The sequence below is a fragment of the Tasmannia lanceolata genome, unplaced genomic scaffold (assembly GCF_043159265.1).
Source record: "Tasmannia lanceolata isolate RefF3 unplaced genomic scaffold, GAP_Taslan_0.1 ptg000008l, whole genome shotgun sequence".
Lineage (NCBI taxonomy): Eukaryota > Viridiplantae > Streptophyta > Magnoliopsida > Canellales > Winteraceae > Tasmannia > Tasmannia lanceolata.
The window spans coordinates 6220166-6246134 of NW_027518685.1; the positions used below are offsets into that span (position 1 = coordinate 6220166).

At 40.1% G+C, this 25969-nt stretch overlaps 4 protein-coding genes across 8 annotated transcripts; 2 read left to right on the forward strand and 2 right to left on the reverse strand.

Annotated features, from left to right (window-relative positions):
• Positions 1-1366: 1366 nt before the first annotated feature.
• LOC143884113 (F-box protein SKIP19-like) lies at positions 1367-8129 on the reverse strand. Of its 5 annotated transcripts, XR_013252740.1 has the most exons (5): positions 7970-8129; positions 3618-3947; positions 3117-3245; positions 1875-2722; positions 1367-1594 (listed from the first exon to the last, which is right to left on the reverse strand). XR_013252740.1 is itself a non-coding variant. In XM_077387511.1 (4 exons), exons 2-4 carry the CDS (start codon positions 3941-3943, stop codon positions 2056-2058), a joined length of 1119 nt encoding a protein of 372 aa, XP_077243626.1. In that variant the 5' UTR covers positions 3944-3947; positions 7970-8129; the 3' UTR covers positions 1650-2055. The 5 variants fall into 5 exon arrangements, 4 of the variants coding, with proteins under 4 accessions (XP_077243626.1, XP_077243624.1, XP_077243625.1 ...); XM_077387511.1 differs by lacking the exon at positions 1367-1594 and having other exon boundaries at positions 1650-2722; positions 3117-3242; XM_077387509.1 differs by lacking the exon at positions 1367-1594 and having other exon boundaries at positions 1650-2722.
• Positions 8130-15333: 7204 nt separating this feature from the next.
• Positions 15334-16700, forward strand: LOC143882490 (uncharacterized). The gene is made up of 3 exons (XM_077385968.1): positions 15334-15861; positions 15934-16159; positions 16243-16700. Exons 1-3 carry the CDS (start codon positions 15334-15336, stop codon positions 16698-16700), a joined length of 1212 nt encoding a protein of 403 aa, XP_077242083.1.
• A 365-nt stretch (positions 16701-17065) lies between these two features.
• On the forward strand, positions 17066-17650 carry LOC143882491 (uncharacterized protein At2g29880-like). Its single transcript, XM_077385969.1, has 2 exons — positions 17066-17386; positions 17471-17650. The coding sequence occupies exons 1-2, from the start codon at positions 17066-17068 to the stop codon at positions 17648-17650; spliced, it is 501 nt and encodes a 166-aa protein (XP_077242084.1).
• Positions 17651-20831: 3181 nt separating this feature from the next.
• Positions 20832-22162, reverse strand: LOC143882616 (F-box protein At5g49610-like). Its single transcript, XM_077386082.1, has one exon. It carries the CDS (start codon positions 22007-22009, stop codon positions 20939-20941), a length of 1071 nt encoding a protein of 356 aa, XP_077242197.1. The 5' UTR covers positions 22010-22162; the 3' UTR covers positions 20832-20938.
• Positions 22163-25969: the final 3807 nt, after the last annotated feature.

The window sequence follows — 25969 nt, forward strand, 5'->3', positions numbered from 1 at the left end:
CTAGCGCTCCAAAAGTCATCTCCATTGGGTGATCATAACCCTCTAGTCAGTCAATAAACGACACCACACAGAAATCTCTATAGATCGAAGAGCTAGAATCATCCAATGGAGATGATTTTTGTGGTACAACGTATTTACGTTGGGGCCTCACGACTGACTTTTTAGTTCTTTGAACAGGGCGAGCCCTACTCTGTTTTAAAATAATATGTGCACCTACATACAACCCATGTTATTCCAATGTACAAACCGGTCATTTAATGGCCCCAATGTAAATAGGCCTTTTCCCAAAAATCATCTATTCATCTCCATCTAATGATCCTAACTCTCCGATCTGTAGGTTGCTTGGAGGGTTCGGATCATTATGGTCAAAGCCTATTTATGGTATGGCCCAACAAATGAACGGTTTGTATCTTTGAACCAGATCGCCTCAAGTAATTTAAAAAAATAAAAAAATACTCTATGGGGTCCACATTCAAAGATCTAAACCATTCATTGTTTGGTCAAGGGAGAGAGTACTGGTTGTTGTGATAATAAGCATGAGTGGGGGCCTGCCATGGTCACAAATTGATGGTATGACCTGATTTGCTAAATTCACTCAAATGTGATGACTCTATTTGCAAAGTGTCAAACTAGAAGTCTGTTTTTTTGCAAATAAAGCAAAGTAGAAGACTTCTTTTGCAAATACCCTTCTATTTAACTACCTACAGGCATTCTAGAGTTTCATCACTCCATCCACACACGTTGCATATGCGGTGATCAGAGCCATTGATCTGGGGGCCACAACCAAACCAATGGCATGGTGAATAGGGATTGTATAGGAACAATGAAGGCACCAATGCTCAGATTAAATTAATCTGCTAGGCAGCAGCTTCTATATGCTATATAGCCTTCGTTCCACAAACTCTAGAATGCTTGTAGAATCGGCTATATAACCTCGGGCAAGGCTTCTCATTCTAGCTTGTACAATCGGGGTGAGCGGATTTGAGAGAATATGCAGAAGTGAGTAAGAGTCTCTGTGCAATCTCATTAATTAGTCTAGCAAAAATGAGAAACTTTGGAAACAATTTTTTGGGTTTTTTACTTTGCTAAAAAAATTGCTAGATACCATTTTAAATATTGTTGCCAAACACACCCCCTAAGGCCCTGTTTGTTTTGGATTTTGAGAATTGATTTTGAGTCCAATAATCCGTTTTGGACTCAAAATCTAATATCCTCTTCTTCAATCCTAAATTTCCAAATATTTAGTTTTCTAATAATGGCTATGCCATCTACTGGAGTATATCATTTCAAACCAGACATTCATACTGGTTATCTAGATCACTCAACCAGTGCAATAAAAATAAAAATAAAATAATTTTAAAACATAGAAAAGAAAAACAACAATTAATTAGATTTTGATTTCAAAAGCAGTGACATTTGACTGATTCTCATTCTCCAAACTTTGGAGCAGGCAAAACAGAAGCTTGTAGCAACTCGCTTCTGAGGAAACAGAAAAAATCTAAGCCATATGCCCACTTGAAAGTCAGTCGGAAATTGGCAAAACAGGCGGAACATGTCGGATTTGCCAACACCATTCGCACTTTTTTGTAATCCTCTGCAGCGAACAAAGCACAAAAGCACTGCAGATAAGGATTAAATAACACAACAAATGCCTTAACAAAGTGACAGTAGATATTAGAAGAAAACCCATCCAACAACGAAGAACGGGAATGCAGAGGAGTATTGCCAAAAGGAATAACATGGAAGACCAAATAACATTGTGAGAGTTGCCAAAACACCCTTAAGACGCCATGTTTGTGCAGAAGATTGTAAACTGAAAAAGATCATAGCCATTCCATTCCAAATATGTTTCTTAAGAGCCAATGCAAACGCACCTTACCCTCCCAAATAACAAGCAGTACTGTAGTCACCCACAGAATCCTAGCAGCCATCAAGATTTACTCTTGGAAAATGTGAGATATAGGAAATCATCACGCCAATCATATTTGGAAGGCATGTCCTGGAAATCATTGTCATATATAAAATCATCACATTACGAATCAGGTTTCGGGTAGATTAGTCCCATCTTTCGCTAGGACATCTGCCACGGCGAATATATTTGCCGTTCTCCGCAATGAGGGGCGGACTATCTGCACTGTCATATGTATAATCATCAGATTCGTCATATGTATAATCATTAAATTCATCACCAGACAAAATGTCAAGATCGGAAAACCCAGATGGATAATCTTCATCATCGCATGGATAGTCTTCGTCATCGTTTCCAATTTCAGCGTTGAACCCATAGTCATCAGTGGAGTCATTGGGTAGTCTCAAGTCACTGATCACCATGCATCTCTTTTGTAAACTCCCTTCCAAATTGACATTGAAGCACTGTCGTAAGTCAAGGGACACGAGGTAGCGGCATCCATCAAGGATGGCTTGCAAGCCATCGTTAGTCAGATGGTTACCGAAAAGTTGGAGGTGGCATAATTTCGGCATACCCTTTGCAATAGCAAGTGCCTCCTCATCACATTCTATACCTTTACATCCCCTGCAGTTCAGTTTCAGACACTTGAGCTGCGGGCATAATTGGCCAACAGCTTCAAGCGCTCCTTCTGAAAATGAACAGTAAGAAATTTCGAGCTCCTCCAAGAGGGGAAATTTTTTGGCAGCTTCAATCAACCCCTCATCTGTGATATGATAGCAAGATACGAGCCGAAGGCATTTAAAAGGTCCAGCCCTGAAAGAGGTTACAAAGTTAGGGAGGGTAATAAAGTCTAAAGGGTGAGTAAGCAGTAGGCTTGACCTAGCAAGTAGGCATGTAATCACCTCTCTCTCTCCACTTTGAATTGAAAAAAAAAAAAAAAAAAAAAACTAACAGACAGAAGAGAAACTCAGCCAAAAGAAACAAAAATTAACAAATGCTTCAAAATAAACCAACAAACTTGTGCAGTGCATATTCTAATTCTCTAACATGAAAAGATTAAAATAAATGTTCATCAAATTATATAATTTAGATAGAGCAATGGATGTGGTATGAAACTCACTAGAATAGCATGAAAACCAGTTCTAGATCTAACACAGTTAATTGAAATAAAGAAAATAAACAGAGTAAGCGATAAAAGTAATCTCACCACTTAAAAGTCCAATTACAAAAGCATCTCATAGTTCTAGAAGGTGATCTTGATGTAGTCTCACCACCAGAGAAGAAATGAGTCGCACCATTCAAAAGGAAGCCGCATCTTTTTGCATACATCATACTACTAATAATATAAAAAAATCAAACTCTGTTGTTGGATAATTCAGTCATTGTCCAAGTAGGGTTACGCTTATTCTACAAACAAGTCACAGGAAGTTACTAAGTATTAGCTTAGTAGGCATATCTTTTTTCTGCCACTCTCTATTTTTCATCATCTGTGCATTGTCTCTCCTGATAAATGATATGGGTAGAACCAAGCATAATTGGAATAAATATAAAACGCATTTAAAAATAAGTTGTAACAATATAAATTTAATTGTAAGAACACCACCACCATTTGATAAATGACCTCAAATATACAAACTTCAATTATCTCACATAATTGAGAACCCTAATAAAACCATCACGACAAGAACGAGAGATCTGAATCACTCACCTGTCAGCAACATACTGTAAGAGTTGATCAGTTCCGAAATATTCAACAGAGAACTCCACCAACTGCCCACGGCTCCGGTCTACAGCACTCCTTGCCATCTTCTCCAAATCATATTCTAAGTCATATACATACCCATTGTTTAACATCTCTATACAGTGCCACACCTGAGGCTCGTAAGAAAAACGCATCCATGAAGAACAAACAGCTTGAGCTGTGAAAAGGACTTCAATGGAGCCAAGCTTTTTGAAAATTAAGGAGAGGATATCCAAAGGCAACTCAGCCCAATTTCTCACTTCTCCCAAATCATCTGGAGCTACAGAAGCCATGATTCTGCAAAATGAGTTTCCCAGGTTTTCAGAACTCATAGAAGAAGAAAAATCGATCAATTAGGGTTTTTTTCCATTTGCAGAAATCAGAATTCTATTATATGCTGGGGTTACGAGAAGTGTATGTACAGGATCAGAGAGATAGTTTTCAAACAAATCGAGGTGTGGTTTTCCCAATCAAACGTTCTAAGGATTTCTAATATTTCTAGACCTTCTCAAATAAACCAGGATTCATTTCTACAACTTCTCAAAAAAAAAAACGGTAACTTTAAGGTTTGAATATGATAAATCATTCAAAAAAAAGGTTTGAAGATTATATACCCCCAAAAGAAAGAAATAAGGTTGGACTATTTGGATTTCCATTTTGCCACTCGAAATTATGGACGGCGTATGACGAAACTATCCTTCTCATTACTTCTTATTACTGCCATCTGTGCTGGACTAGGGATATAAATCTTTCATAAAAGGGTATCATTGTCATAAAAATGGTTGTAGATGCTCTTATTTACATTATGCCCCAACAAATGGACGTTTCGGATCATCCCATCAGTAAGCCGCACAGTAAATTCAAGGAATACAAGACTATACGACCCCACAAATATAAAAACTCAAAAATTTAATAAGGAAAATGATAAATTCACGCCTCCTATAGGATAATGCACGCCCCTTTTAACGTGAATTGACATAAAAAAGTGGAACGAATTATCCTATAGGCATTTCGAATTTATCATGCTTAACTTAAAAGGGCAATGGTAAATCCGCACCCCCTGCAGTAGGCATGCGCACGCTATATGCTTATAGCGTGATTTGACGAGAACAGTGCGCAACTTTAACGCTTTTTGACGTCAAACCACGTTATAAGGAGTGAGCATGGTACTGCACGCGCTGAGAATTTATCCTTGCCTAGACACCTATTGCTGGAATGGGAAACAAGAATCGGTGTCCTATTCCAATTCAGCCCATTCCGGTGTTTGGAATGTTTTCGTAATGGGAATGAAGGGCGGCGATAAATCTAAGGCGGAAATAAGACAGGAATTTTCGGCGCTTTTTGATACCCGACTAGAGAGATGGTATTATGATTCCAAGAATCAGACTAAAAAGACATCGTGTACATCTCCTGCTCATGAAACTTGAAGAAAGTGTAAAAAAAAAACCTCCTGCCCTTTTCTTTTATTTTCTCATCCTCCTCCCCCTCCTCGTCCTATATTTACTATCCTTATCTCTGGCTCTAGTCTTCGATTAAATACTCCCACGTCGGACATGTGAAATGAATGTGGATGGGTTATAAGGGAATGGGCACCCTCCCTCTAACAGCTAGCTTTTAGGGGTGAGTTCTACCCAGTTAGATTCCCTACAAATGGTATCAGAGCTGGGGCGTGGTAACTCCCGGGAAGATCTCGGTAACCCCGGTGTGCCTCCGAGGACGGTGGAATTCCCTCGGAGAAGATCTCGTGGTTCCAACGTGGAGGGGGAGATTGTTGGGGTTCCACGCAAAAGCAATAGTCCCACATCGGATATGTTAAATGGATGTGGATGGGTTATAAGGGAATGGGCACCTTGTTGAAAATTAAATCGATATTTTAATGTTTGTCGACAACTCTTGAGATTGGTAGATCTTTGGCGGTTGGTCAAAAATTTGGCGCATGCAAGTCCGAAGATATCAAGGCATGCAAAATAAGATACGTGAAAATCCTTTAGCATTGTTTTTCTTTGTTTTGCATTGAATGTGTTAGGTGTTATGTGATGTAATTTGAAAATGACATGCATTCTATATAATGCATGGTGTGTGAAATAAAAAAATACGAATCTTAACATCTCTCTCTCTCTTAGCTTTCTCCTCTTCCAGTAGAAGAAATACACTGGTGCAAATATCGGTTTCCAAAATGAGAGTTATTTGAGTAGTTACTACAGAGTTTCTGGTTCCAACACACCCTCCCTCTAACGGCTAGCTTTTAGGGGTGAGTTCTACCCGTTTAGATTCCCTACAATCTACACTGGAGGAAGGATGGCCCCTGTCCTCCACTATTTTCTGAATGAAGGGCAGAACATCAAAAAAGTTGATGGGATCCATACCATAGAAACTGCTTTGCGAAACTGAAATTCTTGTTTGCTTAATAGGGAAAACTCCTCGTTTCTTGATTAGGGGTTTACTGGTTAGGGAAGACTTATACAGAATCCAATATGGCAAAGGATTATATTATTGAAACTGTTTTGCAAAAGTGAAATCCATGCATTCTCCTTCAAAATTAGTGTTTCCCTTGGAAACCTAAACATGGAAAAACCATATCATCTTCTCCTAGTCTCCCTCTCAGGACCACTATCCTATGCCCACCATCTGTTTTACAAAATTCAACACCCAAACATCTTTGCCTGTATTACAATGATAGGAGGCTATGTGAATACACGATGCAGCTAGCTCTTTACCTTTCCATGTCAAGCCAGCGGTCCATTGCAAGGGTTGCCCAGGTGATTGTCATGATACTAGCCACAATGCATTGCCTTGAGTCCTCATTTAGAGCTTTGTCATGTGGAAATTTCATAGAAGTTCAAAACCATACAGTTTAGAATCTAAAAATATTAGAAGGATCAAATTGGAGCCATGTACCATCTGGAAACTGCTTTGCTACCCATTGTGGAGCCCTGCCGGGAGATCCCGGTTTAGGATCCTGGCGTCGCACCCACGGGTGTGTCGTTTGTAGGCTTTGTTGGTTGTTTGTTGGCGTTTGCTCGATCCTAGTGTCTTATATTCGATTTTCCTTGCTTTTGCGTGAACTAAGGATAAAGGGATCCGAATTTCACGAAAAAAGGCATTGACCAGAGTCACCACCTAGGCTAAGGCCTAGGACCCGTGAATGACTCTGCGAACCAAGTCCGCATTCCAATAAGATTGGGTTTGTTGCCTCATTACGAGAACAGGAGGTGTTAGGCATCGTTCTCGCCCGGTTAAAACCCGTCTTTATATTTGAGAACTTTATTTATTTAAATGTCAACTAAAATGAGTTAAAGTATTTATTAAGGTGATTTATTTGAAGGAAATTAGTTGACGTAATGTTTTATTGAGTTATTTTAGCCGTTCACAGTTTATACTCATGCAGGCGAGGAGTTTCAGTCCTAAATGCCCAGCTAGAATGCCTAAGCGCCTCGCATGGGTCCTATGTGTCTGAGTGTGGTTTAACTGAGCCTGAGAATTGAATGTTTTGGGAACTGGATGCTATTGAAAGCTAATTTCTACATGCTTAGAATGCTGGTTCTATATGATTCTAGAGCTAATGCAGGGGAGCCTAATGAGCCTAAGCTAAGGCTTGATTTCGAGGAGAGGGATTGGATGTCCTGGATTTCAAGGTTATAGGCAAGGGATTATTAGGATAAGGTATCCTAGTTTTGGAATTGGATAGTTAGGATAAGGTATCCCGGCTTGTTAGGGAACAGGGATATGGTATCCCGGGTTTGGGTTCGGGTTCAACTCGGGTTGAGTTGGTTCAGGTTGACTCGAGTGGCGGTTCGGGTCCGAGTTGGATTCGGATTGGGCTCGGGTTGCGGTTCGGGTCCGAGTTGGACTCGGGTTGCGGTTCGGGTCCGAGTTGGACTCGGGTTGCGGTCGAGTTGGGCGTGGGTTGATTCGGTTTAGGTTCGAATTGTATCAGGGTGGACCGAGTTGACTCGGGTTGATTCGGCTTAGGTCCAGATTGGACCGGGTTGGGACTCGGGTTTACACTCGAGTTGGACCCGGGTTGGGGTTGGGCTCGGATTGCAAATCCTAGGACCTACTTGTCTTTCAAAGACTAAAACTGCTTACCTCTCTTATATTATTATTTCGTTTTTATCAAAAAACATGCGAACTGTTAGCTGGAATATGAAAAGAACATGAGAAGGCTAACTAGAACATGGAAATGCTAATGAAACTAAAACATGGAAACATTAACCGAAACATGAAACTAGGGATTTACTAGACAGGGGAATAAACGCAACATTAGAAATGATGACAATTTTATTCAAGAATGCTGAACAATTAGAAAGAGTACCTACATGAATTGCTCGATGGCGATTATGCTTAATCCGTTCTTCAAACCTGCCTTTGCTTTATGTGGGCGTTGAGGGCTTCTTAGCCGATAAATGGAGGCCTATGTGGCTGAGGTTGCTGGGTCCTCTCTTCATAGGAAAGTGATAGGCGTAGAGGGATAAGGATGAAAGGTGGAATTGGAGGGATAAGATTGGTTAGGTGGCATTAAATAAGTGGGCGAGGAGGTATTGGTTGGGGTCCTGGGGAGGGGAGTGCATTCATTACACATGGGGGGAGTCAGAGAGGTGGTAATGCATGGAAGAGGTGACCCAGGCCGTCCAATTGGAGGGTCATTTTCCACCGAATATGGACTAACCCTCTTTCAACTTTTATGTAATATATACAAGTTAGTGCCCTTGGATTGTAAAAAGAAATATAAAAAATTAAGAGAAGTTTGTTGTTTTCTTGAATGGCAAAACTACCCCTTCCCCTATGTTCATGGCAGCTCTTCTAATTCACTTCCACAGGATAATCTTCACCGTTCAATTGATGGGCTGCCACATAAATGTGTTGCGCCCCCCAGATTATTTCGGTAGGATGATCTAAGCCGTGCAATTGATGTGACACAATGGTAATTAACTGCGCCCTCTAAATCATTTCCATGGTATGTGCAGTGCAATTCAAGGATTGGAACCCATTAATGTTGGGTTTCATCAAATGAGTAGTTCGGATCATCCCATGGTGTAGGCAGTATAGCTCCAAGGGTATTGTACACCCCCCTAAATCATTCCATGGGCTGATCCAAATGATGGGCTGAAATGTAAATTGGCCGTGGCCCCAACATTTTCCTTATAGAGTGATCCGAGCAGTCCAAATGACAGGCCATACCATGGATACGCTATACCCGGTGAATGCTCTCGGAATATTGATAGTTAAGGCGTAGCAAAATGGAGGTGCACTTCTTTGTTAGTAGAAATAATTACAATCTAAAGTTGGTCAAGGAATGAGGCTCAAAGTTATGAATGCAACTTGGGTCGGGCACAACCCAAACCCCACGAGTTGAACTCGATTTCAGCTCCAGTTGGGTTACAATTGGCTAGCTTTATCTTTTCTTGTGCTAAGCTTAGGACTTCGGCTTTGGGATAATATAAAAATTTATTAAAAAATTGATTCTATTCAAATGTTGACATGCATGGCACCAAACGACAGAATCGGAATCACTACTGATTCCCTTGATGAATTCCAGTGTTTACCTACCCAAACACTAGAATCAGAACCATCATTCCCTTTACAAGTGGAATTGGAATGGGTATGGAATGTGTTGTTGATTCCGATTCTTAATTCCATCAATCCAAACGCACCCTTAGGCTATTGATTATTGAAATTGGCATTACCATGTTTTAATAATTACACATACTCATCTTGTCTTTTCTGCATTAATCGGCTTGTGAGAGCTTTTTCAGAACAGTAATAACCTTTGACAGCTGTTTAAATAAGAAAAAACAACAAACTTAATGCAATTATTAAAACATGGTAGTGCCAATATCAGCGGCGTTATTGAAATTGGCATTACCATGTTTTAATAATTACACAAACTCATCTCGTCTTTTCCGCATTAATTGTTTTGTGAGAGCTTTTTCAGAACAGTAATAACCTTTGACAGGTGTTTAAATAATAAAAAACAACAAACTTAATGTAATTATTAAAACATGGTAGTGCCAATATCAGCGGCCTACATTTTTTTTCTAAAATTATTATAAGTATTTCTTAACAAGGGATTTGCTAGTGTCCATCGCATAAGGCATTTTGTGGATGGATTGTTGCATACGAGAGCAGACACCTCATGAATAAAGACAGAATCTGTTGAAAAGTGAGCCTAGGTAGCTGCTCTCACATGCAACAGGACACTAGCAAATCCATAGCATTACTTATGGAAAGGGTTTCGTGAGTCCGATCCTATGATCATAGTTGTTTTAGATGTTAAGGCCTCATTTAGATTTACATTAAGGGCCCGTTTGGATACCTCACATTTTGTATTTGGATTTGGAATTGAGTTTTGAATACAAAATGAATAGATCTGCCAACTCATGTTGAGGGAGACAGAGAGGGAATGGGTACTTCCTAATGGAGGGGAGAGCTTGAAGAGCAAAGATGATGAAGAAAACTGCAAGATTTGTGGATTTCCAATTACTTATTTCCACATCATATTTGGAAATCTGATTTTTTCCATTGTCGATCGCTAATTTCGAAATCCAAGGATTTGATCCGGATCCAAATCATAACGCAAAAAGGGCAATCAAAATCTTCTCGGCATCCAAATGGGTAAGATAAATTATAATCTTCCAAATCGGATGTCCATTCAACATGGAATCATGACTACATGGCTTGCCTCATGGTGGTCCGTCAGATACACATCCCAATTCAAAAATAGTTTAGCAAGTCTACTCAAGCCAACCCCTTCCAAGTTTGCCAGCCCGGACTCAACTCTGAGGTTCGCGTATTGGGTCACACTTAAACCCCATGTCCCCTGGATTCCCACTCTGACAAACTTAAAATCCTTATTTGTGAAAAACTTGTCGAGTTCCAGAGGGATTCCGCCAGCATGTAAAATCTGGAACACGAGGCATATGTGGTCGATATGTAATTGCATCACCGCTTCACATTGGTCGTGAGAAAGGTCTCCATTCCAAATCAAAACCGGCAATTAGAGGGCCTTCCTACGCCGGTAAATGCATCCAATCTCATGTATCCAATTCACTACTGTGGAGGGATTTTCGTTACAGTCGTATGAATATTAAATCCAAAACAGATAATGTGGTACAGTTCGCCAAATATCAAGTCAAGTGGGTATGCAATGGAAGACCAAAAAGATTGAAAACAGAATAGGGTCAAGAAATTACCACTTCAGCCAAAACAGCTAACGCATAAATTTCGAGTCGGGTGGGTAATACAAAAGATTGATGAAGAACGAGGGCCAATAAATTACCGCTTCTCCGCTCTCATGCCCATGAGTTTTGCAGACCCACTTCTTTCAAAATCTTGAGAAAAAAGACTCACAAATATATTCCAGAAACGCTCGTAACGAGAATGACAATGGATGTGGGAAGTCAAGGAATGACAGAACAGAGATAGAGAAAGAAATCCAAAGACCCTTTTCTTCTCCTAACGACAATGAGAACAGAGGTTGCGAATTAAAAGAGTCACGGAATGACAGAAGCTCATGAGTCTTGTTGTTGTTGCCCCCCTCATACCCTCTTTTTTACACTGAGACCCTCGTAACAAGAATTGATAGAAGAAAAAGGATTGACACAATCGATCACCGTCAATCTCTTCCCCATCTTAAATATTCGTGGCAATAGTTGACACGCACTATGCTATTCCTTGGTTTTTGCATGGATCTATTCCTTGTTTCTAGTTGGTGTAAATATGGATTTTTTCTTCTCGGTTTATCATTCCCCTCACCTTCTCTTTGGTTTACTCCAATGTCTCGGTGTGGCTTTGTCTATATATTATCTAGAAAGTAACAAAATTAAACCTTAATAAGTCTGTAATATAGAGAGTAAAAATGAATAAAATTCTCATACAATTTTAAGATAATAGAGCGTTTAGAAACAGGTTATGACAAAAAAAATACCAAAAATCTATTATAGAACCTTCTCTTCTGCCATAGCTGAACCAATGGTTAGGCTCTCAACCAACATTGTTTCAAAATGTTCTTGAAATTTAACCAATGTCCCGGGAAAGGTAGCTATATTCTTTGAATATTTATAAAGAAGAAATGAAGGAGTAAACTGCACGATATGTGATCTTGAATCACCTTAAATGTATGAGTTGGTTCATACAAATACTAATTCTCTCTTCTCATGCAACTCTTAACTGTAACCAATTTTGTCACAATCTTCTTATTTAAACCAAACAAATTACTTGTACTTAGGGCACGTTTGTCAACCATGAATTTACCGGTTGTGCCCCAAAAATCATTTCCATAGGATGATTTTAGCCCTCCGATCTATAGAGAAACTCCGTTTAATCAAACTTCTAAGATTGGAGTGCTAGGATCATCCTATGGAAATGATTTTTTGGGGCACAACCTATTTACATTGTGGCCCATCAAATGGACGGTTTGGATCATTCTACGGTTCCATTTTGAAAAATAAGGTGTGAATATTGTAATAGAATGGGGTGAATTTATCCTTACACACTATCTTATCCGCACCCTTTATCACATGTCCTCGTGCTTGGGCACGGCAGAGTACGCTATCCTTAGCCATTTCTCTTAGAGCGTTCCTTTGTTTTGCACCGTGATTGTACTTTACAAGGGACCCACAGATTGAAAACCTAGACTTTGCTAATCGTCTGATTTGGTCAAATTGGTGACCAATAATAACTATTAATTAGTTGTAAGCGATTGCACTCGTCCTTGTGTCAAAATTCACTAAACACGTTGAGTTGTGGGCAGTTCCAACACACCATTCCGGCGTAAGGATTGGGCCTGAGCTCAATGGTTGAGGATTTATATCTCAACCATGAGGTGGCAGGTTAAAAAAACATCGTCCAAAGAGAGGAAGAGGAACCCACGGCCTACTGTTAAGGACCACTGTATGTAGCTAATCACATGCAATTTGCGTTCCTTGGTGCAAGGATCTTTTAGACACCCGCATAATTCTTGAATACTAAATTCATGAATAACAGCAAAATTTCTGTCGGAATTTGGTACAGAACCTGAAACTAATATTTTATTCAATATTTAATTTCGGTCGAAATTTCAGTGAAGTATTAAATTAATTTTCCACTGCAGGAATTTCCATCATTCTTCTCTGTCACCCAGCTTCTTAAACCGATGGTGATGAAACAAGAAACAACAGGACTTTACAGTAACATAAAGTTTATCATTTAATGCAATTTCAGTCCCCCAAAAAAGATTGTTTTCTGCTTTTATAATCCCAAAAAACTTCCTTTCTCAATTTTCCCCCTTGTACCCATCAGGCCATCATTCCCTCCTACCCCTTTATCCAGGTTTTAAACTTGAGAGAGAGAGAGAGAGAGAGAGAGATTAATTGGGTTTCTTGTGGGAGACAAATAGACGATAAGTTACAGATCGCTTTCTGCTTTAAAAAAAAAAAAAGAAGGATTTTTTGGGTGAATTTCGGAAAAACCGAAATTTCGGTCAAAATAAAAGACCGTTTCGGTTTTCATCGATTTTGGTGACGGTCTCCACTAATTTCGGATTTTGGTCGAAATTTAAAACCATGCTTAGTAGTCAACCAACAGCAGTGTATCGATGACTTTAGAGGGGCTGATGTACTTCATGTCAGAAAAATTCAACGGGATTTGATTGCCCCGTACACTGCAGTTGGATGTCCGTTGTGATGAAAAGGGGCGCATTTATCATTTCCCGCGGACCATTTAATTCACCAGTTTGATGGATCCCTGCAGGTGTATCATGCATTGCACTTTGGAGGAGACGGTGTACCATTTTGATTCTTGAAGGTCGTCTTCCTGGAGGTGAACTTTCGTAAAATTAGGATCTTCAGAGAGACATTCTAGAAAATGGTCGAGCTTAGTGCTTTCAGCTAATTTCGAGGATTCACTCCCATTGAAAAGACCTCTCCAGCTCTTAAGGCTGTCACGGTTTTCTGGAAAGGGGCTTTGAGAAGTGGTTGGCGGGTTTGCCTGAGAAGGGATTGAAGCTTCTTGAAGGGGTTGGGGGCATAAGGATAGACCAGCAATGGGGTGGAGGGCGATAAGGTTGGAAGTTTCCGACTTTGAAATTTGAAATGAGGAGGGATTCAAGGAAGAGACTGCGAGAGAGGAGGCAGGTCCCGCTTGTCTGAGACAGACGGGGTTTGAATTTTATATTTTCAGAGAGGGGGCAAGATATTTTTCAACTTTTCCGCCACTGCAAATTTGAGATTAAGAGGGGGGCTCGGGCTTTGAGGCGGGCTATGACCCGAAGGTTGAAGGGGGGCAGAAGAGAGAGGTAGATGGGGAAAGTCCTGACTTTTATGCTATGTTCTCTTACGCTGTTTCCACAGAAACCAGCCGGAAACCAGCCTTATATTCCAGGGAAACTAAAAATTTACGTGTTCTATTGACTTTCCTCGGAAACTTTTTTTCATACGTGGAAAATAAAAAAAATTACGTGGAAAATAGGTTCCCTCGACTTTTCTTCTCCCGACTTTCCGATATAAACTATCGGAAACCCTACCTTTCCCTGCCCTTTCCGCGAGAAGAAGAAGAAACGGCCGGATCGTCGCCTCCATCGCCTCCATCGTCTCTCCATTTTCAGCCATTCCCACCAGGTACTCTCTCTCTCTCTCTCTCTCTCTCTCTCTCTCTCTCTCTCTGCAACCACCACAAACCCACGACCATCATGCTCCTCAGCCCCTTCTCCACCAAATCGAAAGGCACATAAAAAGGGTTTGATCTGTGAAGCCTATTACTTTGAATCTGTGATTCTCGTTTTGGCCATCCAAGTGTCATTCTCCTCATCTTTTTCTTGTTCTTCTTCTTCACAACCCAAAACCCAAATCCGACCAAACCCTACTTTTTCCAAACCCTTAGCCCATCTGGCCATCTCCTTCAATCCAACCCTTCGATTGCTTCAAATGTAAATCTCTTATTCTTTTCTTTCATTTCTTATCAACAGAGCATGATTATGATTTTTTTATCGATTTATTTTGATTATGATCAATTTTTCTTTGTATTTTGCAGTGCGTTGCTCATCCGGAGAAGCTAAATACCTTGTTTTGATTTGCTCTCAGGTTTTTCTCCCCCCTCCTGTATTTGTATGTTATACATTTTTTCTGGTGGATTTAGAGAATGGTTTTTTTTTATTGTTGTGATTTAGGGTTTTTTTATTTATTATTGTTTTAGGGCTTTGACCTCTCTTCTTTTATTAGTTCTGGCTTTTTTTTTTTGGTTCTGGATCTGATGTGTGTGATCACTACATTGATGAGTTTTTTTTTTTATTGATGTTTATGAATAAACATCAATTCATCTTTATCCCTTTGATGAGTGCCTACCAAAAAGCTGGTTTTGAGATGTTTTGGTAAAAACAAGTGTTTCCTCTTTATCCCTTTGATAATCTTTGATTCAAGGTAATAAATCTAGTGTTGCTCTGAATTGCCATGTTATGAAATCAGTTTTAATGGGCTTCACGAGTTGGAGATAGGTGAATGATACAGAAAAAAGACTTAAGTACATAGGGTATTATAGAGTGTTATGGCATTTATTTTCTTTATGTTATAGCATACTCTGTGTTTTTGCTGTGTTAAACCACATAATTGTTAACTCATGATTCATGTTTTAATTGGGTTTTGACTGTTCACGTTTTAATTGTTATTGTTAACTCATGATTTGTTTTTGAGTACTATCCACTTGTTGTTAGATGGACGATATGAGACTTAGAACCGAGGATGGTCGCCCCACAAAGAGGGCAAAGTTGATTGTGAGTGCTGTTGCGACAATAGTGAGCGCAGCAACCACTGCACTCGTATTCTTCCAACAGTATTACGACAAATACCTACGAAGAGCTCCATACGAAAACAACTACTTCACAGATCGGGAATTTATTATGCGTGCCGTGACGTCAGACGAACATTGCAAGCACTTACTTAGGATGAACGTCAGGTGCTTTGGACGATTTGTTCGACTGCTTAGAAGCACCGGCGAACTTAAAGATACAATACATTGTAACATTGACGAGCAGGTTGCAATGTTCTTACATATTGTATCTCACAATCAACGGAACCGGTCAATTAGAGCCTTCACACAACGATCAGGTTCCACGGTTTCTCGTTATTTCAACAAGGTCTTGAAAACTATTCTAAGCTTGAAATCCGAGTTTATAAAACCTCCGACGAGTGAGATACCAGAAGTCATTCGCACTAATCTAAGATTCTGGCCTTATTTCAAGGTAACCTCAAATACTAAGATTCTGGCCTTATTTTAAGAGACCGACTGATATATTTTAACCTTTCTATGCTAGGATTGCAATGGTGCAATAGACGGAACTCATATTCCTGCTAAAGTGAGAGCCGAATATAAGCCTCGGTTTATTAATCGCAAAGGTTATCCTTCTCAAAATGTGTTGGCAGTTTGTGACTTCGATTTAAAGTTCAATTACATTTTGGCTGGGTGGGAAGGATCGGCATCCGACTCAAGGATATTAGGAAATGCAACATCACGACCTAATGGGCTTCCTTGTCTTCCAGGTATCCTTTACCTTTCGTTCTACTTATTATGTCGGTTATGAATAGACAACGGCGATACTGAGACAATACTTTCTTCGTTGTAGGGAAGTTTTATCTCGGTGATGGTGGCTATCCTTTACTTCGTAGTTTTATAACACCGCACCGAGGCATAGCGTATCATTTAAATGAAATCAGGGGTCGAAGACCACGAACGCCAGAGGAACTCTTTAATCACAGACATTCATCGCTCCGGAATGTAGTGGAACGTGCATTCGGCGTCCTCAAGAAGCGCTTTAGAATTTTAAATGAGGAACCGATGTACCCATACGAAAAACAGATTGATATTGTTCTAGCTTGTTGCTGTGTCCACAATTTCATTCGGAGGGAGATGGCAGATGATGATCTTCTTGATGACGTAGATCTAGAGTTACGAGCAGTGGTCCCGCCTGAGGAAGAAGAGCCTGTCCCATATGTTCCACTTAGTAGGGCCGATGATGCACGAGAGGGGACTAGGATTAGAAATGAATTGACCACGAATATGTGGAATGACTTTCAACGTTGATTTATGTATCGCCTTTTTTTTTTTATGGCTTGTTTGTACCTTGTTTTTAAAAAACAATAAACTCGTATTCTATGGTCTCATGAGTTTTATGTATGGTAACATGAGTTTCTCGTTATTGTATGGTCTCATGAGTTTCTCGTTATTGTATGGTCTCATGAGTTTTATGTATGGTCTCATGAGTTTCTCGTTATTGTATGGTCTTATGAGTTTCTCGTTATTGTATGGTCTCATGAGTTTCTCGTTATTGTATGGTCTCATGAGTTTTATGTATGGTCTCATGAGTTTCTCGTTATTGTATGGTCTTATGAGTTTCTCGTTATTGTATGGTCTCATGAGTTTCTCGTTATTGTTTCAATTCATATAGGATGGCTGCAAGTTGCGTGGGTAGGAACCATTACTGGAATACTGAGATGGATAAGGTGTTGGTGGACGCGTTATTGGAACAAGTATCTGAAGGGCACAAGATACCCAATGGCTTTAAAGATATCGCATACACGGCGGCAAGCAGAGCAATGAATAGTCGATATGGGAAAGATATGACGAAAGAGCATATAAAAAATCAAGTCAAGACCCTAAAAAAGAAATTTGTTGCCATCAACACTATAATAAACACAAGCGGATTTGGCTGGGATGACGTCAATAAGAAGATCGAAGTGACGGAAGATGTCTACAATGCTTGGGTCGCTGTGAGTACAAAGTGATATCTTTGTTTCATTTGTTAATTACTCTGGCTCGTAATATTTATAACTATTTTTCTGAATTTCTTGTAGGTTCACCCTGAACATAAGAAATATTTTACAGAGAAACATGTTTTGATAGATGATTTTCGTCACATTTTTGGCGAAGACTATGCCACGGGTGGCTGGAGTAGGGATGGCGTTGCCCCTAGTCAGGAGGTGCAGAGTTCAGCTCCGCATATAGATGACTTGGGGATTGACGATACCCCTTAGACTGAAACAATTCCAGAGTCTCCTATGGTGGGTGAGAGCAGTAGGGGACCTGGGCCTAGAACTTCATCTCCGGTTAGAGATTTTGTAAGAAGCGATGAAGGTCAGAGGGGGACGAAGCGTAGTGCAACAAAATATATGAATTTGATGGAAGGGTTTACTTCAACTTTGGAGAAGGTTGCAGATGCAATCAAAGATCTATCGAAGGAACCTTTTGACAATGACGAGCTTCATGATGCCGTGTTTGGGTTAGAAGGATTCGAGGAGGACATCTTGGAAAGGGCTTATGAGTACCTCAACCGTAACCCTACGGAGGTTCGTGCTTTTATGAAGTACACAGTAGAAAGGAGGGAGCGCTACATGTGGAGGAAGATGGAAAAGCTTGAATTCTGAGTGATTGTGGATGTGGATGTGGATGTGGAGGTACATAAACATGTGGTTGTTGGATGGTTCTGGATGTGGACTTCATTTGGACATGATCTTTTTTTTGGTTGGCTTGTCTGTTTTTTTTGGTGAACATGTTTATGTACTATTTTTGTTAGTTGGCTTGGACTTATAGATGTAAGGACTTAGCTTGGTCTTTTTGTTATCTATCTTCCCTTGTTAATAGAAAAATCTTTCATTTTACAAGATATTCAAAGAGTTGCTAAAATTGTTTTTTCTATTGAATGGATGTAATCAAGTCTAAGATCATTGAGAAAAAAGTAATCTGTATTCGTCAATTCAGACAGAAAGCCCAAATAGCTATATCTTTAAATTTTAGTTTAAAATTTTTATTATGTTTTGACTTCTGAATATGAATAGCTCTCTGTCAGTACAGAACTTTGTTTCTCAGACTGTGCTTCATCATACGATGGAGGAACGTCCAGTTGGTGAAGCAGTTATCTCAAACAGGAGGCTTGAAGAAGTTGAACACTTCCATGATTGAACTATGACTTTCCAATTTAATCATATTGCTTAATGCACTTTTCAATGAACCCAACTCTTATTTTTTTCATCTTTATCTCACTGACTCACTCCATGATTTTTTGCAACAGATTGGGCATTTGGAACAAGGTCTGAACCCACCTTCAGCAAACATGTTGTATTTTCATGGCCCTTATTTGGGTCTTGCTGTTAAAACAGGGATTGTTACTGGGATCTTGTCCCTCACTGTAAGTTGGCAAAACCCATTATGACGGAAATTTTTTTCTTTACACAATTTAGAAGAAAATGATATGATTATGCTTAATTTAGATGAATATCATTCCAACAGTATAGTTTGAACCGTCCATCTGGTGGGCTGACTGTGGATAGGCAAACTTGCAATAGTCACACCGACTAAGGCCATGTTTTGATTCCAGGAGGGATCTTCCTTTACCTACTTGATCGCTTTTTGAGGTTTTGCCAATCACGCAAAACAGTTGATATAGTTTCAGCGACAATCCTGCCATGTGGAACAGTAGAACTGGTTCTTTCAAAGCCAAGAAGTACTACTACTTCCCCAATATTTAATTCTTATGAAAGTAGAAAATTTTCTGTTAAGTAGCATATTTTCTCATTCAAACTTTTTTCTCTTTTATAGTAATATTGTGGGATTTTCTGTTAAGCAATTTACTGGGCTTTTATGTCTTCTGACTACTATTTCAATGTCTCAGATCTGAGTTACAATGCTCTCAGTTTTATTTTCATTAGAGTAAGGGAGCTATCTTGGCTGCAGTGGCATCCCTTCAGTGTTTCTTCCAGTCCTTTGGAAGGTAGACGCCATCTTTCAATTCTTATAAAGGTTCTGGGAGAATGGACTGGGAAGCTGAGAGAGAATGTCACAAAAGCTTCAGAGCAGCCTCAAAAAGACTTTCCATATCATTATATAAGACAACTTTAATTTTCACATATCAGTTTGTCACAGTTTCTATTTAATAGGTTTCTATTGAGTTTCCCTGCAACGAAACGCATATTTCTGTAGTTTCTGTGAGGTTTCTGTCAGGTTTCTGTGCAACGAAACGCTCATCTGACAGGTTTCTGTCAGGTTTCTTTTCCTTCACTTTCCTTTCTGCCACATCAGTTTACTTCCCTTCACTTCCCTTTCCTTTCCTTTCCCGACGAGAGAACAGAGCATTAAGAGTTGATGTAGACCTTTCAGCTGACAGGATAGGAAAGGAAGAGTCTTTTTCCTGGGTAAGGACCGAAGGGTAAGAGGACGAACAGAGATAACCATTTGTAGTAACTGGTTCAAAGGGGATATTTCGAATTTCCAAAAGAGGAAAATTAGATGGGAAGTCTTCTACTCTATTGGGGCAGAGAGAGGTAACAGGGGGGAGGAAATGGCCTAGGGAAGGCGATGGGGGAGGTTTGAATTCAATCAGAAGTTTTGGGTCATGAGGGAGGGGAGGTTTTCCCAATGAAGCAGGCAGAATTTTCTTTTTTTCTGCTAGGGGAGCCAAGCGAGGAGATTTAGGAAAGATTTTGTGAGTGCGGGTACCCTTTTTGGCATGAGTGGGGATGGCAAACTCAAAGTCTGAGGGACGATAAAAGGGAAGGTCTTTTTGCAGGGGGGAGAACTGGAGGAAGAAGGGGGAGGGGAGTGCGGGAGGGGGAAAACTCCTTGTCAAGATGACGACCAGCAAGAAGCGGGTAATCGCCAGAGGTAGCGGAAGACTTAGAGGGACCAATAATATGATTGAGAAAACTTGGAACCGGAGAAGCTAGCATCGGCCAACCTTCAGATACTTCCTGCAGTGAATCCGTACCCTTAAGCTTTTCAAACCCAAATTCATCCTCAAGGCCCATAGGTTCTTGAGGCACTTTTCCATGGAAGGAGGAGGAATTCTCAGATAGGGGAGAAAAGGAGGGCGAAGACCAAAACCGTCCTCTAATCTCTCCAGAAGGAGGTTTACCAGGATCCGGTGGATCCCAAGGAGGAAGAGAGCTCGCTCGAAGAGCGCCAGAACCAGGACCGGAGGTGGACTCCATGAAATCCGGTGGATGTTTGTATTTTTCTGTTTCCTATAACAAAGACTACTTTTCCTTCAAGTGGCTTGAATTTGTGGATTTACAATGCGACCCTAAAAAAAAAAGGTCGTTCTTTCACTCACCATCGCACCCGACATGTAGTTTGTGGAAATGTTAGATTTCTTAAATAAAAACTTGGGTAAAAAATTCTGAAACAATTATTTATACGCTAACAAAATTGAAATTGCACCAACATACATCTGTAAATAAAAACGTATCTACCACCATTGATGTTAGACAAAGAAATATCTTTTGAAATGTAACAATACCAAAATAATTTGAGGATGGCTGGTAGGCTCGCTAATTAGTCTTAGGTATTGGAACAAGACTTTTCTTGTATACTATGAAATAAAAGTATCTCCTTCTAAAGAAAGGAATCGTATCAGGAAACATGAACATTTTCAACTCTCCTGTCTTCGGATCATAAGAGAAGACCCTCATTCCTGACTGAAACAGCACCACCTTTCCACCGTCACATGGCAATGGCCACAGAAGCGGAGTTTCTATAACGCTATCTCCGAATATCATCTCTATTCCAATTGAATACGTTTTTGAAAATTGCCGGTGTTCGTTCATGATCCATATCTCTAGCTCTCCACCTCTGCGTATGGTGAGAGCAAGCCTACCTTCCCATTCTCCCATCATGATATCATCTTTCACAACCATACAATCTTCAAATGGGATGACGCTCACACTGTTTCCATCTGGGTTGAACTCAACAATGTCACTGGAACCAGTTTTCCAATACAAAAAACCTCCTATGTAAAATGAACGAGAATGAGAACAAAGATAGTAGCCGGAGGAGAGGATGATCTTCGCTCTAGATATCTTCCACGTGCCCGTGTCTGAAGAGAATACTTGAAAGTGGTATTCGGGTTTTTGTGGATTCCGCATGAGAATTGGGAGAACTAGTTTATAACAAGGTGAGTCTTTGGAAGGATCAAAAGCCAATCCAGCAACCATGGATGGTAGACCTATGGTCTTAGGGAGGTTAGGGATGAAATTCATTTCTTGAGTTACAGGGTTGCATAAGTAGTAGAAGAATTTCCTCCTTCCATTATGATGAAAAGCGAGCAATCCGTTACACGATGCAATGATCATATCGAACCCGCTGCGGATGAAATCGAGAGACAGGTCAGGTGTGCCTACAAGATTTCCTTCAACGGAGAGGAATGTCAATTTTCCACATACTGGAAAGTAGTGGACGATGTTTGGGGGAGTTGGCAAGATATTATGAGAGATTAGTGTTTTCCACCTCTGACAAACAGATTTGAATCTGAAGAGTGACTTCACCGGGAGGAGAGGAAGGATATTGACTTCAATTATGTCGTCAGTGAGGAATTCTCCCCTTGATATATTCTCCACCTCCATCTGCAAGTGAAAAAAAAAAACACTTCTTCAAACAGAAGAATATCAACAAATTGGTAACATAATTTGTATAAAAATCAACCAATCCAAATCCAGAGCCGAATACAGACCCCTGAAAATCCTTTATAAATGAAAAATAGAGACACAATTTATAGGGAGAAGACCAATAATCTATAAATATGAGAGAGAGGTGTAGGAAATCAAGTTGGAGTTTCCTACTTAAACATGGAACTTCTATACAGTTGATTAGGGAGGATTTTCTTTAGTAGTTTTTTATTAGGATACTCCAAATAAGTTATTACTTACTAGGGAACTTTTTTATTGGATAACTACTAATAAGTTGGACATATATGCTCTGTTTGGATGCCATTAATTCTTTGGGAGATCTATATCCCAGCGGTCAAAGGGGAGATTAAAGGGGAGATCTAAAGCAGATCAGTCAGCAGGGAGATTAAGGGTGGAAGAAAGAAACATTGTTTGGTTTGTCTTGCAAATATTGGGGGGGGGGGGGGGTTTGGGATAAGGGCAAAAAGATCTCCCCAAGATCTTCTCCACAAATTTCTTTGATTTGAAGAAATTTGGAGAGAAGATCTCGAGCGCGCCACATCACCCGACCGTCGCCCGACAGTGCTAGTGGTCAAAGACCTTAAAAGGCAACCAAACAATCTCAAGAAGATCTCAAGAAGATGTTCTCCCCTCGGTCTCCTTAGAAATAGCCAACCAAACAGAGCTATAAGGTTTAAAAAATTCAGGTTGCAATGTAGGATAAGGTTTTGAGAGAGAGTATTTTGAGATTGTATTTCAAAAAAAGAGAAAGTATTTTTTGAGAGATTTTCGTTTTGTGGTGATATTCTGAAGTTTTAGAGATGAAGGATTCAACGCTGAAGGGCGTCCTTGTAGAAAAGGGGAGGGATTTAACGGAAGTTGTTTTACACTTTTTTTTTTAATCTGTCAAGACGAAAACGATGGAGGGGAGACTCCACATCAGCTGAAAAGGACTCCGATGGGTTCATGCTCTTTTGACCTAAAACAATTAAAACGTGATGTGGGTTAAAGCGAATTCGTGTGTTCATGGGCAAATCAAATTCATGCATCTTTGTGTTCCTAATGGATTCCAGGAATCTATGTCCAAGGGGCTGTTGAGGTGGGTCTAGTGTGAGATGAATGAGATGGCTTTGAATGAGCTTGTGTCATATGTGTCGTTCAACGAGATGGATTTTTGGAAATTTGTATGTGTTGGGTTCTATGGTAATTGACAAAGCTGCAATCATAGTGTAGATGTTAGAGATGGGCTTCTCCATGTGTAGACCTGGCAAAAGTGACCCGTGCCCGCAGGTCGACCCAACCACCAGCAAATTTGCGGGCACGGGTTGGAGTTTTAGTGACCCATCAAAATCAAACCGCAGGTCGGGTCCGGTCGGGTCAACCTGCGGGTTGTTTGGATATATTTTTTTTTTAATTTTTTTTTTAAAAGAGGGCATTACTATGCATAAATAAAAGAGGGCATTACTATGCATGAATACACCCCCTATTTTTCCAAAATGACGGTACAAACCACACCATAGGATGATCCAAACCGTGCATTTGATGGGCCATGATGTAAATAGGTTGTGCCCAAAAAATCATTCCCATAGGATGATTCTAACCCTCCGATCTAAAGAGGGACTCACAATGTGGAAACTTCTATAGATCGGACGGTTGGGATCATCCTGTGGCAATGATTTTTGGGGCACAATCTATTTACGTTGTGGCCCATCAAATAGACGGTTTGGATCATCCTATGGTGTAGGCTGTATTGTCCATTTTGAAAATTAGGGGGCGAATTTATCGCCGCCCAAAAAAAACACAGTTTTGGCAAAAATTGCGGGTAACCCGCGAGTCGACCCGACCAACCCACAATGGTACTGGTGACCCTGGTTGCTGGCCCGTAGGAATGCGGGTCATTTTGACCTGCAACCCGCGGGTAACCCGACCCGACCCACCCGTTTGCTAGGTCTATCCATGTGTAATTCGAATTGGGATGGGTTTGGTCGAATTGGGGTGTTAATATCAATCAAGAGTGGGCTATGGTTTAAAGGGGGTTGTCAATATCACTTGAGAGTGAGGCAGTTTGGATTTTTTTTTTGTTAACGTAGGGTGTCTCCCCCCCTTTGGAAGTGGGACTATTCCCTACGGATGCGCGCAATCGCCTGTATACCACGCGCATCGGGTAATCCCGGGTGGGATTCGACACTCGTCTCCGGGGAGCAAACCCGTGACTTATGCCGAAGAGCCACACCCGTCCGGGCTGACTGAAGTTGGGTTTTGCGTGAGGAGATTGGACTGTTTTTATCAAATTGGGAATGGGTTTTGGGTTTGAAATTTTAGCCTTGCCAAAAAAGAGTACAAGAATCCTTAGAGCTTTGAAGTCATGACACATTCTAATTGGTTTTCTATTTTTTTTTTAAAACACAATTTTGCATGAGTTGAGAACTCATGCAAATAAGAATGAAGTTGGGTTACATGATTAACTAAAAATTCTAAACATTCAATTTCTTATAGATCTTCAATCCCTAAGACTTGATAAATTTGAAATTCCTTACAACTAGATATACTTAAACATAAACAAGTTGTAACTAAAGCATGCAAATCAAAATAAGTAATACTAATCGAATTAGAATCAGAACTCATGCAAATAAGAAGGGAAACATGCTATCGAATTACAATCATGACTCAATCAAATCTGCTAGAGAGGCTTTGGATGGCAGTACATTGCTTTGGAATAGTTGCATTGGTGAGTGAATGTTGATACACTCAGCCGGGGAGAAGTTAGGGCAACCTCGTGCCTTGGATTAACTTTGACGTGATGGAAGACTCCTTTGGAGTGATTGGGCTTCACCGGGGATGATGTAGGAGGTATTGGATTACCTCAATCGTTCCGCTAAAGAAATTCTTCCGAATCACGTTGACCGCCTGCAGATTCGACGAGAATAGATTTACCAATCTTTGGTATTCGAAGGCTTTGGATAATCTCATCCTGTGGGGATGTGAGACTAAACAAATATGCTCGGAAGCTTTGAGAAACGTTCAAAAGAGTTGATTGATTCATTGCAGAGATATTTCGGGAATCTGCGGAAGAAATATCAGTGAAACTGGCTGAAACGGTCTTTCAGAGCCAGATGTCAATTCCACTGACAAGGTAGATGTTGCTACTGGAGTGGACCCAGACTTGGTCCGAGAACTTCTTATCATTGGGTTGAGGATGACGATGGGCTCGCTATTTGTAGACACCCCATTTTGCTACGCTTTAAGAAGAAAAAGATTTAGTTGGTCTGTCGAGTCTTGAGTCGATATTCTGCAATAGACTAGGCATCTATGCATTGTAGGGTAGATTTCATCTCATTTTAGGTGTTTTCACAATCTTGAAGGTTTCTAGGGTGTTCTAATAATATCTGGAAGATGAAAGTTTAAGTTTCCAAACAAGTGAAAAAACCTTCTATTTATAGAATTTTCAGGGTTTCCCTCATTTTTCTCATTTTTTGCACAACAGGGGTATTTTAGTCATTTCCGATGTGTCATGTTTGACCCCTGAGTTGTATTTGAGAAATTTTGATCGATTTCATGAATTTTGAAAAAAAGCTGCTATTTTTAGAATCTCTTAAGGTTTTTCCCATTTTGTGTAACTTGGGGTAGTATTGGTCGTTTCTAGTGTGCCTGAGACTATCTATAAGATATGACTGAAGACTCCTCGAAAATTTCAAGTGTTTTAAGGAACCTGCTATTTTTAGAAGCTCATGGGGCTTCCACATTTTCATCATCTTATGGATATTTCAATCATTTCTCATATATCCAAAATCATCTTGAGGGTATGGCTGATGAATTAGGAGTAATTTCATAAGATTTGAAAAACTTGCTAAATTTAGATCTCTCAAGGTTTTCTCTTAGTCTTACACTTCGGGGGTATTTAAGTCATTTCCAATATGT